This window comes from Egretta garzetta, unplaced genomic scaffold, assembly GCF_000687185.1.
Source record: "Egretta garzetta isolate BGI_Z169 unplaced genomic scaffold, ASM68718v1 scaffold204, whole genome shotgun sequence".
In the NCBI taxonomy this organism is placed as follows: domain Eukaryota; kingdom Metazoa; phylum Chordata; class Aves; order Pelecaniformes; family Ardeidae; genus Egretta; species Egretta garzetta.
Genome location: NW_009259424.1, coordinates 1,206,888 through 1,226,579, shown reverse-complemented (window position 1 = coordinate 1,226,579; position 19,692 = coordinate 1,206,888). Strand labels below are relative to the sequence as shown.

The 19,692-nt window shown below is 36.7% G+C and overlaps 1 protein-coding gene across 1 annotated transcript in view; it reads right to left on the bottom strand.

The window, feature by feature from the left end:
• Positions 1-18,032, bottom strand: part of CTNNA3 (catenin alpha 3) — a 505,586-nt gene extending 487,554 nt beyond the window's left edge. Inside the window, exons 1-3 of the mRNA XM_009636975.1 lie at positions 18,008-18,032; positions 13,677-13,783; positions 6,171-6,363 (exon numbers count right to left, since the gene is read on the bottom strand). Of these exons, the coding sequence (XP_009635270.1) occupies positions 6,171-6,363; positions 13,677-13,783; positions 18,008-18,032 (325 nt within the window). The remainder of the gene's footprint in view (positions 1-6,170; positions 6,364-13,676; positions 13,784-18,007) is intronic.
• Positions 18,033-19,692: the final 1,660 nt, after the last annotated feature.

Genomic DNA, 19,692 nt, shown 5'->3' with positions numbered 1-19,692 from the left:
GGGCCCCCCAGCCGATGGCAGGCAATCTGCCTGTACAGACACTCACGGTAATACCACTAACTGCAGTCACTGAGCACCCCTCAGAGACAATGTTCAAGATCACACTCAGGCAACAGCTAAATGTTCTGTATTGTTTTAGGCAACACCATGAAAATTATGCTTTCTTCTTTTATTTCTTTGAATAAGTTTTCTTTCTCCTACTAAATCCTATCTAAGCATCACATTTCTCTCTCTATTTGTTTTTACATCTGGCTTTCTCCGCTCATTTTTTTTAACTGCAGCAGTGTGAAATCCATGTGGAATGCAGTGAATTTTACACCATTCTTGTGTCCTCCCACAAGGAAATATTGTTGCCAAGAAAGTCCTGTCACCCACTCCTGTGAACTGCACCCTTAGAGGCTGGTGGATTTACAGTTCCAGAGAAACACAGTTGTCAAAGGGAGCCCATTGACTAAGGGAGGGAGGGAGGTACCAGAGTCAGTAAAAAGAGAAGATTTCCAACATTCTGGTCTCAAGCTTGAGAGAAAAAATAAAAATCAACGGTTTATACCAATAACAGAAAACTTATAAACCGATTTACATTAGTATTTGCAACAAAGTTCTGTAGGCATGAACTAACAGATAAGCAGAATCAGTCCCAGAGAAGGTTGGGAGTCAATGTCACATCAGAGCACAAAACAACCTACCCTTTCTAAAAACAAGAGATTAAACAATACTAGCCACTAGTATAATCACCTGTTCTGCTCCCACAAAAACCATCTCTGTCTGCTATGGCAAATAAAGGATTCTGCTTCAGCCAGCCAGCTGGAAGTGACACTATCAGTGTCAGGGCAAAGCAGATTGATACCTCCTGCATGTTGCTAGTATTCAGTACCATGGTAACTCAGATTCTCACAATAGCTTTCTGTAGATGTTACAGGACATTTTTGTCCTGCCACACAGGCTCTTACCCCACTCAGATACCACTGTATTCTGTTGCAATGCAATTATTTCACTACTGCCTACCAGGAAGTTCCACTTCCAAATCTCATGCAGTTCTTCCTAATGTGTAATCAGAGCCACCACACCCCCCCTTTGTGCCTTACACCCATCTCTTCATTCCCCCTTTCCCACTCAGAGACACCTGATCCAGTGATGGTGATGTCAGAAGCTTTTCTACAAAGAATCTGTTCTTGGTTTGATGAAAAGGCTGTACAGCACAGATTATTTTAAGACACTTGGATATCTAAATTCTGTCTCCCAGAAATAAAGTCCCTTAGATGCAGAGCATACACATGTACCTCAATGCAGAATGAGAAAGCTAAGCTCATCTTTAAGATTTTTTGGGAGGGGACAAGTAAGAACATAGTCTAATACAATAGATCAGTATTCCCTTCCTTTAGTAAATAACCCTCCAGTACACTCCCCATTTCTTGCCAGTGAATGGTGTTTCTTCCCATGCCATCAAAGCCTTGCCTCCCCTAGTTAATGTCAAAAGACATTAAATATGGACATTGGGAATATAAAATTATTTTTTCTAATTTCCTTTTAAAGAGTAACTGAAGTCTCAAAATGTAACTCCGGCAAGTAACTTGCTTTCAATTCACTGTTACGTGTGATGAAAGGCTTATCTAAGAACACACTTGAGCATGATAACAGCTAAACACATGAAACACTGACACTGCAATAGATAGAAACAACACAGACAACAACTGTTGTGTTTCTGACCATATATAGTCAGTAAGCAATGGCAATAAATACCAAACATTTTAGCTATGCCTGTACAACTGTTTGAAAACTATAAGCAATCACACCTTAACATAAATGCAAAAAATCATTATCCTTAGTATAATGCTAGACTTTAATGCAAATTCCTAAGATGTTTCCCCACACAGACTACATCACTGTTTGTCTTAAAATTGATTAAATATCAGAATCAAGACATTAATTATAGTCTGATGTTTAGTGTCAGGGCATTCATGGTTGAACAATGCTTCTTATTCCTTGGTACAGGGGTCAGTTATTTTACCATTAACTGACAGCACGTTGAGTCAGAAGGCAATTTTTGAAATGCTGTATACATGAAATCTGGCAGTACAAATTTTTCAAAATATTTATATTTGGGTTTATTACACTATTTTAGAATAAAAATATGTATACGAGTCCCCTTTTACAAAGCTTCACCAAACCAGCTCAACAGGAAAACTTGGCAGTTCCTCAGTTACTAGGAGAGTGGATTTCTGGGTGATGCACAGAGTCCACCACCCAGAGACCTGCCTGGTGACTTATTTGGTAGAGTTCTAGAAGAAGGTGAATCAAGATGTGGATAGAGATAGGCCTTAAAAAGTAATTTCTCAAGAGGAAACTCAAAGAAAAATGCAAAGGACCTCTGTATTAAAATTGATCAGCTCCAAGACTATAAATCTTCAGTAAAATTTCGCAGATGTCAAAGGAAGCAGAAACTAGATTTATCCAGAGAACATGGCTGCCATCCATTATAGCAACACTTCCTTTCAGATGTCACTAACAGAACTCAACTGAATTTGAAACCAAAGTCTCATCTACTGATAGTGTTTATCAAGATTGAACTGTAGTCAGTGAAGCCATATACATGCCCCCATTTCTGAAGACATTAGATGAGTCACTAATGCATCACATGAATTAAATACAACAAATCTTCTATTTATCTTATCCTCACTGTTCACTTTTATCCTATTAATTTGCCCCTTTACTCCCCAAAACATTATTATGAACATGATTATCAGCAGCAGCTTGAACAAAGTCTATCACTCCTCTGAAAGGAACCCCTATTAATGAGCTCCAAAAGTAACAAAGTAGCATTTTAACACTGGCAACTTGCATTCAAAGGAAATAAGCATTTAATTCTCATCTCACAGTCTTCAATTCAACAAGCTCAGTGAGTGACACAAGCTAAAATGAGAGAAGAGGTGAAAGAATATTTATTCTTTCCAGATGTTGGTGTGCATATTTGGTCTGATAGTTTGGCTCACATCTGAGTGAAATCATCTAGAGTATTGTTTCAGAATTCCACTACACAGTAAATACAAGCTGTAGCCACATGCAAAAATTGATAATTTATTTGAGAGCATAGTAGTAAAAATACCCGCCAGTCATCACAGAAAAATATGCCCACAGAAAATTAAATACTATATGCTATGACATGCATGGCATGCAAGCACAGTTTACCAGAATTTATGACCCACATCCTTTCAAAGAGCTTGAAGCAAATAACATGAGACATTTAACAGCAGCAGAATGTGACTTGAATAACAGGCAATGAAGTTACATATGATGTGGCATACCACAAATCAAAAAAAAAAAAAAAATACACAGCTTCAAAGGACTAAAAATATCTGCAAAATTAACAAACTGCTATTTATTTTACAATTGTTCACCAACTTCCTAAAATTAACTTCTGCAGTTTGGCAAATCCTTGGAGGAAGATTGGCTGTGAACACTCAATTTGTCATTGCATAATGATAGGTGATAACATGGACTTAACTTTCTTTTAAAATGTATGAGGTATATATAATCTACTTTATGTATTATTTATTTTTGTAGTTATCTCTGGTCTTGGCTAAGAATCAATAAATAAATTGAAAATGTGAGATATTTTTATATTATCTTGTAAAAAAATCAATATAGAACTATATATGCCCCTTTACTCCCCAAAACATTATTATGAACATGATTATCAGCAGCAGCTTGAACAAAGTCTATCACTCCTCTGAAAGGAACCCCTATTAATGAGCTCCAAAAGTAACAAAGTAGCATTTTAACACTGGCAACTTGCATTCAAAGGAAATAAGCATTTAATTCTCATCTCACAGTCTTCAATTCAACAAGCTCAGTGAGTGACACAAGCTAAAATGAGAGAAGAGGTGAAAGAATATTTATTCTTTCCAGATGTTGGTGTGCATATTTGGTCTGATAGTTTGGCTCACATCTGAGTGAAATCATCTAGAGTATTGTTTCAGAATTCCACTACACAGTAAATACAAGCTGTAGCCACATGCAAAAATTGATAATTTATTTGAGAGCATAGTAGTAAAAATACCCGCCAGTCATCACAGAAAAATATGCCCACAGAAAATTAAATACTATATGCTATGACATGCATGGCATGCAAGCACAGTTTACCAGAATTTATGACCCACATCCTTTCAAAGAGCTTGAAGCAAATAACATGAGACATTTAACAGCAGCAGAATGTGACTTGAATAACAGGCAATGAAGTTACATATGATGTGGCATCCCAAAAATAAAAAAAAAAAAAAAATACACAGCTTCAAAGGACTAAAAATATCTGCAAAATTAACAAACTGCTATTTATTTTACAATTGTTCACCAACTTCCTAAAATTAACTTCTGCAGTTTGGCAAATCCTTGGAGGAAGATTGGCTGTGAACACTCAATTTGTCATTGCATAATGATAGGTGATAACATGGACTTAACTTTCTTTTAAAATGTATGAGGTATATATAATCTACTTTATGTATTATTTATTTTTGTAGTTATCTCTGGTCTTGGCTAAGAATCAATAAATAAATTGAAAATGTGAAATATTTTTATATTATCTTGTAAAAAAATCAATATAGAACTATATATTTTATTCTTGTCTTGTGTTATTGGCCTGGAATGGATGAGCTAACATTTTAAGAGTACTCCAAAATGAATGATTTTTTTTTAAAGCCTCAGCTGATCAGTGTGACAGATAACAATGATATTGCTGGTCATAACGCTTTTAATCACAAAGGACCTTAAGGTATCTCAGACACCACATGCATATATCAAACTCTAAAATGCAGCCATCTCTGGATCCAGAGGAAGCCAGTAGCTAGTAATCACTACCCTGAACAACAGCGGAGACTCAGAAACCATCCCAGCTGCACATGTAGGAAGACAAAATAAAAAAAAAAAAAACCACCAACAAAAAAAATCCTGATTAAGTTGCAACTTTAGTAAGAGCAGGGTGATATGAAGATTTGATGTAAATTGCTAACAACACAGTCCTTCAGGCACAAGTTGCCACATGGCATAAGAACACACACCACACTGCTCAGCAGTGAAAAGGCAGCTGAAGCCCACTTTGCCCCTTGATAAAACCAAGCCTGGTTGCTAGCCCATTCAGTAACATGGCCTGGCAATAACTTTATGAAAACCATTGTTCATGAGAACCATTGTTCTTTGCTTGTCTGCTCCCACTTGTTTGGGAAAGCTTTCATCAGACCCTCTTAATCTGATTCCAGGCAACCCTTGGGTACCATTTTTGTTTACAAAATTCACAGAGCACTGATGAAAGGACATAATTCTCAAATGACCAGGCACTGAAAGCATTACTCTTCTGCCCTCTTTCTCCTCTGAAACCTTCTCCTGAACCAATTCTCAGGGTTGATTTCTGCAGGAACACATTTTGGATGTCTGTCATCCGGCTTATTACTATTTGAGCCTGGCCTTCATATTCACCCAATAGGCCCTGATTGTCCATGGGGAGAGTAAAAAATCAACAAAGCAACAAAGAGCCTGAAAGAAAGCGACTAATACAGCATTCTCAGCAGATCATAAATTTAACAGCAGTTAAATGGGAGTCTGGCTGGAAATGCAGAGACAGGTCATAAGGAAATGGAATACGGCAAAACTCACCAAAGATGAGCTGCTCTATCATGAGGTCATGACTCTTACAGTAGGTTAAAAAATCCATCTTCCTCCTATGGAAGTCTCAAAGCATACCTCCAAACAGGACTATTACACCTTCCCAAATTAAGTCCTTACTACTGCACAAAAGAGGGAAGATTTCTTTCTTAAATTTGTAACCAAAATGCCTTAATCGCAGATTCAGGTAAACAGTTCTTTTCAAGAAGAGCATTAAAGCATGCATTAACTTAAACTTGTGTTTAACAGCCACTGAAATTCACATGTCTTCATTGAGGAAAAAAAAAAAAAAAACACAAAACAAAACACTTCCACTGTGCTTTTCTACAATGTGACCCAGCTTGCACACTTTACCTCCTTGTAAGCGGTATCTGAGAACATACTATTGGACAACTCAAAGTTCAGACATTTACTCATCAAAAAATCTTTCACATGGATATCCTAGCTTCACTTTGATGCCAGTCTCACACGGTTAAACTAATTCCTCGTGGTGCCTAAATTATTTGTCATATACTTACTCTCTTTCCGGACATCAGCGAGTGCTGCATGAAGTTCCTCTTTAAAGACAATTGCTTCCTTGGCAATTTTTTCTCCCTTATCCAACAGATTCCAAGTGGCTTCTTCCACAGAAGCTATCAAGACACGAGCTCTTTTGGAACGGCCCTTTTTCTTACTAGAAGGATTCTGTGGACAGTTCACTAGTGTTGTAACCTACATTTAAAAGGAACAAAAAAGACAATAGCAGTTTAAGTTCTATAAGTTAATTTATATTGTTCTCAATTTTTTTAAAAAAAATCAAATTAATATAGTTGAGAAAAAGCAATGCGATTCCCCTGGCTTTAGAGAGAGACAGGCAACCTAAGCATACATACTGAGAATGGGCAAAACTATTGTAGCAAGTTTGACAGATAATTTTACTTAATATGCCTCATCTTTGTATTCTTCCTTCTGCATGATCAAAGCAAAGTCAATAGAAATCTCACTGTCATGTTAATCCCGATGCAAACTCCTGATGCTGTGTATTTTAAAATTTCCTCATGATAAAAAAAAAAAAACTACTCAGGCTACCTAGGGAGGCTTCAGCCAAGGCAGGAATTATAATCAGTGCTGAATCTTCCCATACTTCCAGCTTAAATCTTCCAAGTTATCTGGTAGGTTTACTATAGCTTTGTCCAAATTACATTTTTTAACAATGCACTTAAACATTCATAAAGAACTTATTTTTAAATAGCATCCCACTCCACATTCCTCATCATCTGAGCACAGCCTCCACACTCCAACAGAACGTTTCTAACAGACTAATCTCTAAGGCATTGCTTGAGCTGTCACGCTAAGGAAAGACTCCTAGAAGATTTTAAAAGGAAAGTGTTATATAGATATTTTAAAACATACTTTATTTTCATTAAGTAAGTTCACTGATGTTTTTTAATCCTCCTTCTATTCTGTTCTCTGCGCCAGAACATGGACAATATAATATTAAGTACAGATCTAGTCTTGGAGCTCACCAAACACATTTTGTATGTATATAAATCACCTCGTTTTATTAAATGGCATTCCAATCGTTGACAATATTGTCTAAGCAAAGCAAAAGCTATGTATGAATTTCTCAGTCCAGCAGGCAAACTTAGCTAATGGCTGCAGTATAGTTTGTGGTTTGAGCTGGTCTATGGAAGAGGGATCCATTCACAGGTACGTAATGGGAAGAGTGCTAGCTGAGCCCTAGCTCACCTTTAGATCTCGTTCATGAATTCAAGCAGTTTTGTGCTTTTCATGAATCAGTACTTCTAAAAGTAGCTGACAAACATCCTCTGGGAAGCATTTCTATAAACACATCTTTGAAAGACAAAAGTCCTGACCCCAACATCATTCATGTGGAATTTGGGGGGGAAAAGGAAGACCAGCCACTTGACATTGACTGCTTTGGCATGTCATGAGAGAGACAGCAACATAAATAACTCTGGCTCAGACTGTTAAAGAGGGCTTGTGTATTTTTCTGACTGTGGCTCAAAGAAAGTAAATGAAATTATTCATTGCACATAAATCAGCCAGCTGGTAGAGAATGCACTGGGAATAGAATCTTAGTATCTTTTATTTTTACAAACACTATAACATTATTTCTAGAGCATTTAATGCAGTTTTAATGATCATATTTTTAAAAGTGAGTTAAAGAGATTATAGGCCGGTACTTCCAAAAAGAAAAGCATAAAACATTGAAAAAAATTAGAAGCTGCCCCAAAAACCTATCAAGTAAAAGACATTTTTTAAATATCTTAACTATTTAGTCACATTTCCCAGAAAATAGTATATTCTATTTCTCAGATTTTTACTGTAGTCTCCTCTTTATGTGAAATACTATTCTATGTACTGTTCATTCATGTGTTTTGGAGGAGGAGGAAAGGAAACAAAACAAATGGAAAAATATGAAAAAATAATCATTCCTGCAAGTAAAAACTCCTGACTGTAAGACCCTTCATCTTCAGCACCACTGTCAGGAAATATCAGAGGCAGCTTCTGATCTCAAATACAAGTTAAAATTTGATAGGTAGTTCTTGCCTCATGGAGATCAAGGAATACAGAAAAAGTACTCTGAATTCCCAAACACAGAATCCCAATGTTGAATGCAAAAGTTTTATGCAGATCCTACAAAGAAATAATTGAACTACACAGTAGCTAATATAGCGTGCCCTCTTGATCCACTGTCAGCACAGATTGTACTGTAGTGCCAGAATACACAGTCAAAATGATATTATGAGAAAAAACAAAAACATATTCCCATTAATCCTGCTCATCCCTGGCTGCCTTTCCAGTTATTAACACCTTCTTATTGCCGTACAGCATGTCTCCCAGCATTCAACAGCAATCCTTGTCAAGAGGTTATTCTGTATCTCTAGGAGCAGCAACAGCATTGTACTAGAGGCACAAGGGTTTTTTAAGCGACATTTTCAACCCATATGCCATCACAGCTGCAAAGCTGAATCATGCTGCTGTTGCCCGTTATTGGCATTATTTATTAGGCTGAAGGGGTGGGATGTTTTTGTCATGGTTGTCCCAAACACTGAATTCCAAAGGAACTGCGCAGCAGTTCTTCCAATGCTATATTCAGTTCCTGCCAGCCTTTACAGACAATCCTTTAATATTGCAGGACTTAAGGAAACAGTCTTGATACCTTAAGTATCAAAAGATTTGGTTCACCTTTGATATTAATACAGAAGTATTTTAGAGCATCAAACATTCTTTTTTGTTTAAAATTTAATTCAGTGTAACTGCAATCCCTAGACATTTGAAAAAACAAAACATGAAATCAGTGATCTAATGACAACAGCAGAACGCCCTGCTCACTGATTCAAATCAGTCAGATGTTTGAGGACAACAAAGTATTGCCCATACAAAAGCATACTGGTTAATCCCTTTCAGTGTGCATAAAAGTGAACTCACCATACATAGACCTAAACCCAGCAGTGTATGTTTTCTGTGTGAACAAACTTTTGTCAGTGTGGATGACAGGTGAGAATAAACGCCTTTCAATCTGCCTATTTTTCATCAGTGATGTGAGAGACTCTAAAATACATGGATGTCTCTACATATTCTGTAAAACTTACCTATCTCTTGCAGCCTTAAGCTTTCCTTAGCTCACATGTATATTTAAAATATAAAGAGATGGAAGACAAGAGGTTTGGCAAGGAAAAGCTCTTACAAATATTTGCTTATATATACATGCACACACAACACATACATATTAAAGTGTGTGTATATATACAAAGATATAGAGAGAGCTTTAGATGCAATATCCAAATAAGTAGCAAGTTTACAGCTTATAAGACTTGCAATGACTGCAGAGCAAAGGCAGTTAGGAAGTATTGCTGGCATGAAGTAATGAAGCTATATCAATCTCATCAGGTCATATCTCTCAAAACTTTTACTTGTATGTAAATTCAAAAGGAAAAAAATTCTTAGACTAGTTTGCTACAGAAGCAAATTTGTACCTAGCCGTAACTGAATTCATTACATAGTATAGCAAAGAGATTAAACAGACTTCAGTCTCTGAGGATGAGACAAAACAAGAGGATATTTTCCATTACATTAATTATTACATTTTGTGAGTAAATCTAGCACAAGCATGACAAATATTAGACACCACTATGTGAATGAAAATGCTTTATGATCTACTGATTGCTTCACGCTAATTGGTCCATGACAGAGTTCATATCTTATTAGATATCCCAGATTTAAGGAAAGACTGTTTATCTGAGCATGTACCCAATTTACATCAAGGCAGCTGTCAGCTGAATGATGTCAATTTTGACAACTATAATTTTTAATATGCCAGATGCGTTGATAGAGAACTTTACTTAAAAGCCTTCCTTTCAAAACTAATGTCCTCAAAGTACCAGGGATAAAATAAAATAAAGGCCACAGCCAGAGAAAGCCCCTTCTGGGGCAACTGAACAGGACTAAAGAAACTTTTTTGCAATACATAGAGAAGAGAGTTCAGCTAGTAGTACATCCCCATGAGAGCACAGTTTATAAGGCTGGACACAGAATTACACTCATGCAGTTATGCCACTTCCAACATACGAGTTTCTATTTCTGCAGAGCACTGCACAGCACTATTTGAACTTACCACCCTGGGTCAGGGCACTGTTTGGGATGAGAAAAGGGAATCGCAGTGAGACTGCTGCCCCTGCAATCCCCCAAACACTGTAATTTAGGGGCATTGTTTTATTCCAAGGACGGAGAAGTTGCCAAGTCACAGAGGGTTTTATACAAAACAATGTATCATACTGTTTTCACAGTTTCAAAGCAATCACCACTGCCGGTTGTAGATTGCAGGGAAGAGAGAATCTAGCAAAGTCATCTGCAAAATTACTTCTACATAGGCTGGTTTTGCCTTCATTTTCTCCCATATTGGTGCTGTTAACCTAATGATTGCTCTAACACTCAGCATAACTGGTTAGGAGAGACCTCAGAGAAGCTCAAACACTTCCACTGCCTCTTTCCTACCAGAGCATTACAAGACTACTAAATAAATAGATTAGAACATAAATCTCAAAATAAAATGAAACTGTCTTCAAAGCAGCAGCTGCTAAGTGAATCAGGCCAGAGCATACTACTATTTCTTTTTATCTGTGACTGGTCTGATTCTTCTTCTAATCATAGATCAGTTTTCATTTATCACCTTTCCAGCATCTCAATCATCCTTCATTGAGTATTAATTTTAACCCCTGCTTTTGCATTTTCAAGATTTTTTCTGTCTCGTTCCCACTTAAAATGCAAGCCTCCCTTCCACAGTTCTGTTACGAAGCAAATAAAGCATTAAGGCAGGGGCGGGGGGGGAAAGAAGACAGAAAAAATCGTATTCTCTTTGAACCAAAACATTTCCATTTTTAACAGACTCAAGCTTTTTAAAGATGCTTGAGAAGAGTTTTAAAAAACCAAAATAATTAGATGGTTCCTTTGTTTTGTTCTGGAACTGTATTTCTTTGTTTTGTCAGGTTTCTTTGATCCTGCAAAACTCAGGCCAAAATTTACATTTCTTCACCTCCTCCAAAAATACCCAGTGTTGCAGCTGCCTGAGCACAGTCTGACCTACTGGTATACAAGAGAAGGTTTTAAAATGCAGTCTATTGAGACATCTATTCCTACTACTCTGAAACTAATTTTATAATCCATCCACATAGGATGCTCCAACTTGATGACTTCCCACAAACCAGTGAACTGTTAACTGAGGTTTTATACACCGTCAATCACACCCAGGAAAACAAATAATTATTCGCAGACAAAATGAGTGAGAGGCAGCTCAGTTAATAACAGCTGGAAATGAAGTAACAATAAAAAGAAAATGTTACTTTCTGAAGAAAAGAGTCTTCCAGAAGGGACAAATGAGGAAGGGAGGAAAAGAAGATCAAGTCAAAAATAAGAGAAGAAATTTCAAAGATTATAATGAAAAATGAATAAAAGAAACTGGCTGAGTTAGGGAAAGGCAAAAGTTTCAAATAGGGAAAAACAATTTTATCTGATAAAGAGAAACTTATTTCAATGAATTAATTGATTCTTAAAAGCAACTTTTCCTAGAACTGTTATAAAACACGATCAGCACCTCTTTGCTCTTCCTAGCTTTTAGGGCACATACAGCACTTCTGGAATAAATAACTTTTCCAACATGAAAGTCCAAATAAACGTAAGAACCATCAGACCAAACACAATCATGATTTTATTGTCCTCATCTTTCATCTCTGTACTCTTTTTCCCTCCAATCATTACGTGCTGCCTCTTTAATTATAATCTGACTGTTCCCCTGTATCTGGTCACCACCCTTTGGCAAGTCCAGGCAAACAGCATGCAAAGGACTGGCTCCCAGGGCAAAGAAGGAAAGATCTCATCAGAGCAGTGTGTGTGAAAAGAAGTGCATTCCTGGAATAACAAAATTTACCATCTACTTAAGCGGCTGAGAGATGTATGAGAAAAAAATATTTTTTCCTTTAATGTCTGCCCAAGTACAATAATAATTGTTTCAGTCTTAATTAAAATGATTTTATTTCTTTGTTAAAAATAGAAAAGTTGCAAATTGAAAAAAAGGAAATAATAGAAAACTTGGTAGCTATGTCCTAACCTTTTTTTAATAAGCTGTACACCCCCAATTCTTACATGTATATAAACAGAATAACAGCCAGAGTACAGTATTCAATCTGGCTTTGCTCTATTTATAAACGGTCATCCTCCCAGTATCAGTTTTGCGTGTTGATTGTTAACATAACCTACTTAACAAAAAGTTATTGTCTTGTAAGACTCATTACTGAAAGAGCTTGGAAAGATCTTAACCAACCACTGAAACTACTTCATAGCCATTATACCTATATACCATCCTCACAACCTGAAAAACAACAAAGTATTCTTTGTACATTAGCAAGTGAAAGAAAATTCTGAATGAAGTCACACCTTTCTGCACCTAGCAAACTGCAGCCAGAGCAGTGACTGACATGTAAACATACCCTCAGGCACCAGGAAAAGAATACTAAATAAGCAGTACACAGCTTCGACAAGCAGTTTGATCTACATCATCTTGGCAAGGCTGAAGGACAGTGGTAAGTTGGCATCCTTGTGCTATGTGTAATTGCCTAATTAAATGCAGGTACCCTAACAGCTTTGTTCTAAGTACAGTAAAGAGAAAATTCAAAATAGATTGAGTTTCAAAACTGAAGATGTCCTTTCTGTTCTTCACCCTGCAACATATTGCTGCAGAGGTCTTTCAACACTTTCTTAGTTATACACATTATTTGCAAAACGAGATCAGGTCTTCAAGTAGGTCCTTTCCATTGTATTAAAAAAGACATTTCTAATCCATGCCAAATATAGAGATAATGAGAGAAACTTTAACACACTAATCACTGCACAGCGATTACTTGTGAATTACTTGTGAAATACTTCAAGTGAATACTTGAAATAGAACTAGAATAGGCAGTAAAATTGCATGTCCTAAAAAGAAAGTTTTATCAACAAACCTGAAAGCATTTTTGTAAATCCCTCAGTCCAAGTTTTCTTTAGTTGGAAGGAAAAGTACTAAAGCAGGTTTATACAATATGCAACAACTGCACTGTTCTTAGGGCATCTCCCCTAAAGTGCAACAGAACGCAATTCTTATCAAAATTCAAATAAAGAAACTCACCTACAGATTTCAAGGCTCTTCTTTTCTGCTCCGTCCACTACTTACAATAGGAAACTTTTCATGTGTTGGAAATCCATTTGCAATGTATTCTACATTCAAACATCCACTAGATAATACTGTACAGGAGACTAGCTAGAACATGCGACATTTGCTATGATACACTGTGTGGCATTTGCAAAAATGGAAGTGACTAAATGAATGACTAAATCTGGAAGAAGACAGATCCCCCTGGACAGTTTCTGAGGCAGACTAAACTGCAAGTACAGAAGAGTCTTTCATAATAGTGTCCTTAGCCAAAGTTCTTCAACCTTATTCCCTCCCTCTATGGTTATCCAATTTATTTTCTGCAGTAGTAAAATACCTGAATTATCAATGGTTCCAATAATTTCTCCACTGTAAACGTCTGGATCTGCAGATCCTGAGGATCAATTTTCAGTTTAATGCTTGGCATTTTTGTTGACATTTCACCTAGGTACAAAACAAAAAAAAAAAATTGCAGTAAGCAATTATTAGCCACGACCACAAGTCTCATTGCTTTCTGTCTGAGCCCAGAGGCTGCCTATGGGAGTATAGATTTGGTTCCATAACAGGCTTAGGATTTCAAGAGATAAAATGATTTTTTCCAATTCCTCATTTCTAAGTTGTCAGGAAAATATGCAAGTATTTGCATAAACCGATAGTTAGATTTAAATAGATTTAAAGTACATATAATTCCTTGTCTTCTCTTCCAGGTTTCTAAATTGACCATATATTAAAAAATACACAAGGATAATTGCATTAGAATTTGAATAGAAGTTCTCTAGTAGTCAATAAAAAGGAGCTTTAAAGCAAAAATAATATATTACATTATTGAATTTATCACAAAACAAAAATATTAATGCTATGTGCACAATACCTGTATCTTACTCCACGTGCCAAATTACAGTGGTCATAATAAATACTTTAAGAACAAAAATATATACAGCCTGGAAATTAATAGCAGGAGAAAGTGAAACATTTAGTTATTTTACACCCTGCAATAACAAATATTTTCTAAGTGCCAAGGCAGATTAAGTCAAGAAAGCCTATTACTGAAGTCAATAAAATGGAAGTAAGGCTAAGTAAGGTCTTTAAAGTGAATAAATCATTCATTAGGAGCTTGATCCAAAGTCCACTGATGTTAATTTAAGGGTTTTCACAGAGTTCACTGGGCCGTGGTTCAGGCCCTTAGCCGCAGTGAAACGTGTGTGTGCCAACAAAGAATTATAACTGTGCTTTAGTAAGAATGCAACTGATTATTGTCCCAAAATAAAAGACATTTTAAATTTTCCACTAACTTAACTTCCCATAAAACATAGCTCAGCAAAGCCTTTCTAGCCAATAAAGGCTTCAAACACACAAGTAATGGGTATCTGTCCTTTTTAAGCAGGACTTATTACAATCATTGCTGCTGTATAATAAGGTAATAAGGTACTGCAATTGTGAAGGCTAAACAGATTTATTGTCACCTTCTGGAGAACCTAACATTGATTTAATACAACACAGTAGGTTTAGGGTTTCTATAGCAAGTTGCGTAGAAATGGATCCAAATTGTTTATCACAGAACAGTTACCCACATTTCACTTGCAAGCAAAGATAATATGAATGATAATTAAAGAATTCAGGTTAAAGGTAATTTAACATAAGTCAACATAATAAATGCCCCACTAAATCAGATCAACAACTAGCCCAGTATGTTTGTTATGGTCAGCCTATCAATTCTTGATAATATACTGTATATTCAACAAAGCAAGAAATAAGGCAGGCTCTTTCCAACTGCTGTTTAGTGGAGGAATCGCCAAGAGACAAATTCACAATCACCCAGAGGGCTTCATACAACTACAACTTAAGTCATCATGAAAGTGCAACACCTCCTGGTTTCTTTACATTGTGCACATAACATCCTTGGTGAGCTGAGCTCTGCAACAAAAGCTTATTCTTACAGCTCAGGCCAAAGACATGCCCACTCTGTAGGCACACAAGCAGGTTTTTTCTTTACTTTTTATTTTATCCATAGTGATTCTTACTGTTAATACCCATTGGTTCTTCATGTATGGAAATTAAACACAAAAGTGAAACCAATTTCTCAACCACATAATTCTTTGGAAATACACTAAATATATAATGATGTAAGTAAAATCTAAACCTCAAGAATGAGAGATCTAGTGCAAAATGCGATCTCAAAAGGCCAACACCTATTAACTGCATCATTTTATTGAACAATGAATATTCAGAATGGTTCTGCGTCTGCAAAGTAGATTAAAACTCAAGCTTTCTTACAGCTACCGCTCTATAGTTCTTTCCAGCAACATTTGCTATACGAGCAAGGGAACTCTCAGTAACCTGGAAGCCAGGTTCCCACTGACATTCAGATCTTCACATGATGTCTTCAATTAAAGATAGTAAATATTAATGGGAGATCCTTTTTAACCCATTAAAGTAAGCTTTCCTACAGTACTAATAACTTGCTCTGAAAGCCACAAATGTCCGTCAGTCACATCCCTGCTCTTCTCAGCTTCAATTCCAAACTGCATCGCAATTTAATGGCTGCTTGAACTGCCTCTCCCATAATAAAACAGTAGTGCATGCACCTTTGGTTGACTCTGCAGTGCTGGCAAATGCTGGGTCCTGTCTGTGTCTACCTGTTGGCACGTTGGTGCAGCCTACGAACATACAGCAGAGAAGCACCCACGCTGCTGAAAAGCTGTTTCTGCTGTGTCCACCTCTGAACCAAAAAGCCTTTTAATTCAAATGCCGTCCTCCAGTTTCACAGGGATTGCATCGAACCACATCATTTCACACTCTCAAAAAGACAGACTTGTTTTTTTACCATCTGCAATTCACTGGTTCTCTAAATCTTGGGAAGACACTTCAATGAATCTGCTTTTTACTCACATTAAAGAAAAAAAATCTTTATGATATTGCTGGTTCACAACCCTTATCTTTGACATTTTCACAAGCCTCCCAGCACATGGGTACTTCTTGAAATCCATCACAACAGTTGCAAATAGATGGTAATGATCGTGCTGTGAATTTTTTTTCTGGCTAAGGCATACATCAGTTGCAAGGGGACAGGTAAGAACTGGATGGAGATAGCACTTCATGCTTCTACTGAGATTTGAAAAAATCACTAAGTGATTTTCAGGTTATTTTTTCTGCAGATACATTCATACAACTTCACAGTGGCCTCCCCTCAATTCCTTGACAGAAGGGTGTTAGCAACTGCTTTAATCAAAATTCAGCAACAAACCCTTTGCTGCTTGCAGCAAGAGCTGCTCTCCATTCTCACAGCACAACTTCCTATACTACAGGTCATCTACATTGATCAGACCTTTTCTAAAATTTGGCAGATAAATATGTAATTATAGTCACTTCCTTTTACTAGAGATCATTGCGCTCCAGAATCCTACCACTGAGCAGTCTCAAACTTGGAAAGTCTTACAAATCCAATCCCATTTTTGCAGATCAGAAAAATGTGAATCCATGTGCTGTGACTTTCCCTTTTTGGGGTTTTGGGGTTGTTTGGATGGGTTTTTTGGTTTTTGTTTTTTTAACATATTGTCTAACGTAAGCATTTTTATTCTTTGCTTGAGCCCTGGCTCAACTAGCTTTCAAACTCAACAACAGCTTTTTAGCCTTCAGTCAGGCCCATAACTTATCATTAACTGAAAGTCAATCACAAAAATTATTGTTTCTGAACATACTGATTACATTCTAGGGTATAAATAATCTACTTGCTGGTTCTCGTCATTCTAATGCTTCCTGGAACTTCCTTAAAGCAGCCAAAATATGAAAACAAGCTTGCAGCCAATGCAGTGAAAACTACAAAATATTAAATTATTTTGATACCCTGACTACATATTTTTAACTTACCAGGCTCTCTTTACTGTTATTTACCATATTAGCTAATCAGTACTTAAATAGAATTTTATTTTTTTAATCAAGGCAAGGGTAACAGGTGATAGAAATAAAAATATGCAGCCAGTAAAGATCATTCTGGGGGTTTCGCTGATACTTCCACATGGAAAGTGAAATTCTGTCCTTCCAGATCATCTTCATTAAGATGACAAATTTTAGTGCTTGCCTCAGGAAAAAATGACAATCACAGTCCAACCTCTATTTTTTTAAAATGCATATGTCTATTCCAGTATAATATGCCCTCTAAATACAGTAGGGATGTGGACTGCGAGGTATTTTGGTAAAAGGCTGCTATAACCTCACACTTGGTTACATTAACCTTTACAGTAGGCAATTTCAGCACTGTAGACCAGCAGCTCTTACAACACTTAGGATGTTAAGCATGTGTCACAAGATGCAGCTGTGTCTCCGAACAGCCAGAAAAGCAACCACCTGCACACTCCTACCAAGTGCTACAAACTTTAAGATAATGAGAATTTTCTCTTTTCAGCAGACATGTCCAAACTGAAACCGCTGAGTCTTTTGGTGTAAGACAAAGAGACCCAGGAAAAACACTCAAAGTTTGTATCCACCTGCAATACAATGTGAACATAGTACCTGCAGCTTTTAAACAATCTATAAGTACTGTATACAGACATAGATAAACTAATTAGTGTCAGAAAGCAGAGCCAAAGACATTCTGCATAAATTAGAAAACGTTAACTTTAGAATCCATTTCCTGCTAGATCATTAGAAAGCCAATAGCACATCACTCACCTATCCTAGAATATAAATGGTCCATATTCAGCACTAAAACAACTGTCTATGTAATTTCCTTGTGTTAGGAACTTCAGTGCAACTGCTATGGCTCACTATTTGGCTTCTGAGGCATCTGCAAGGGACTGCCTGACAAGCTCGCCAGTGTATTTCAGGATGACTGACAAGGCACAGTGGCTGCTGGAGGGGTGGCAGGGGGATGGGCATCCTTAAAGCTATATACAAGAGCACAAATATGTCCAAAAAAATTTAAAACTAAAAAGCTTTTGTACAATTAGATTACATGAAACTTGTCATTACTGATACTTGTGTTTATTCTTGTAATTTTCAGCACAGCTATTGTTTTCCCATACATTCTGATTGTATGCCAACTTCTGTCTCCAGGCAGTGACTCAGTCTCAGACTTCTGAGCTGGACAGCAAAGGGATTCATAAGGCTCTCACCCAGTAACTTGGCACCAAATTTGTTTTCTTGGGTTTGTTTGGGTTTTTTTTCTGTATGTTACTCTATGCTGACATACAATATATTATCCTATCAGTTTCATAAAATGCACAGGCCTATTGCCTTCTAAAAAACAGGGAAGACAATAAAAAAAATATTAAAATGAAGTAGTCTGGATTAGTATTTTTAAACAAGATACACACGGACAGGACACGTGAGGACTTCCAAGACATGAAACATTGCTCAGACTATGTAACAGAGTATGTTTTATTATTTTTTCTTAATTTCAGTATTTATTATACAGCTTCATCAATCGGTGCCAACACCACTCTGGGAATAAAATTTGTTAGCCCTTTTGCTACAGAGTCAGTACAGCAAGTACAAATCAGATTTTACGGAAGCCACAAAAACAGTCACTGCATTTTTCTTTAATCCTCTAGCTGATATATGAAGTAAGATACTCAGAATGCTAAAAGGTACTAGTTCTGTTTGCAAAACAACAGCATGGACTTTTTTTGCTTGAAGACCTGCTGTATTTTGAGGGCCAGACCATGCCCTGGAATGATCCTGACACCTGGGAAGGATCCAGCCCATTTAACATCAGGGAAAACTTACAATGCACTTGCCAAATTATTTAAATTTCCATACTCTAACCATCTCAGGTTTTATCACTTCTTATCCCTAGTAAAAGGAAACACATCTGTTAAAGCAAAGACACCACAAAGGACAGAAGAGCTGGAGAACTGGAGAAGTTGGCAATATTCTGATCCGTTAATAACATTTATTCACTGAAGGCTATTTTATGTAAAGATAAAATAAAGATAAAAGATAATTTTTAATGCTGAGAGCAAAAAAAGAAAACAACCTTTTTCTTTTACATCCCCTTTCACTTCCCTCTGTGTCTGCTTCCTACATAGAGTGATTTTTTAATCCATTGGCCAACATCAACCACATCGAAAAAGCAGCTGAAATTCCCAGGGACGCAAGTTTTCTACCAAGTTCTTCAACATAGTTCTCAGCATAAATAGTCACACATCATCCCTTATAATGAATCTATCAAGGAAAAGAACACAACGTAAGCCCAGTTCTTACTGGATACCAGAGAATCCGCATGGGAAGGAACAGGCTATGACTGACCTAACAGCATGAAAAGCTTTAATTAAGATTTATGGAAAAAAAATGTTTGAGATGGGAAGAGCATTACACCTCAATGAACTTGTCTCATGCAGACTTTCTGATGCCTA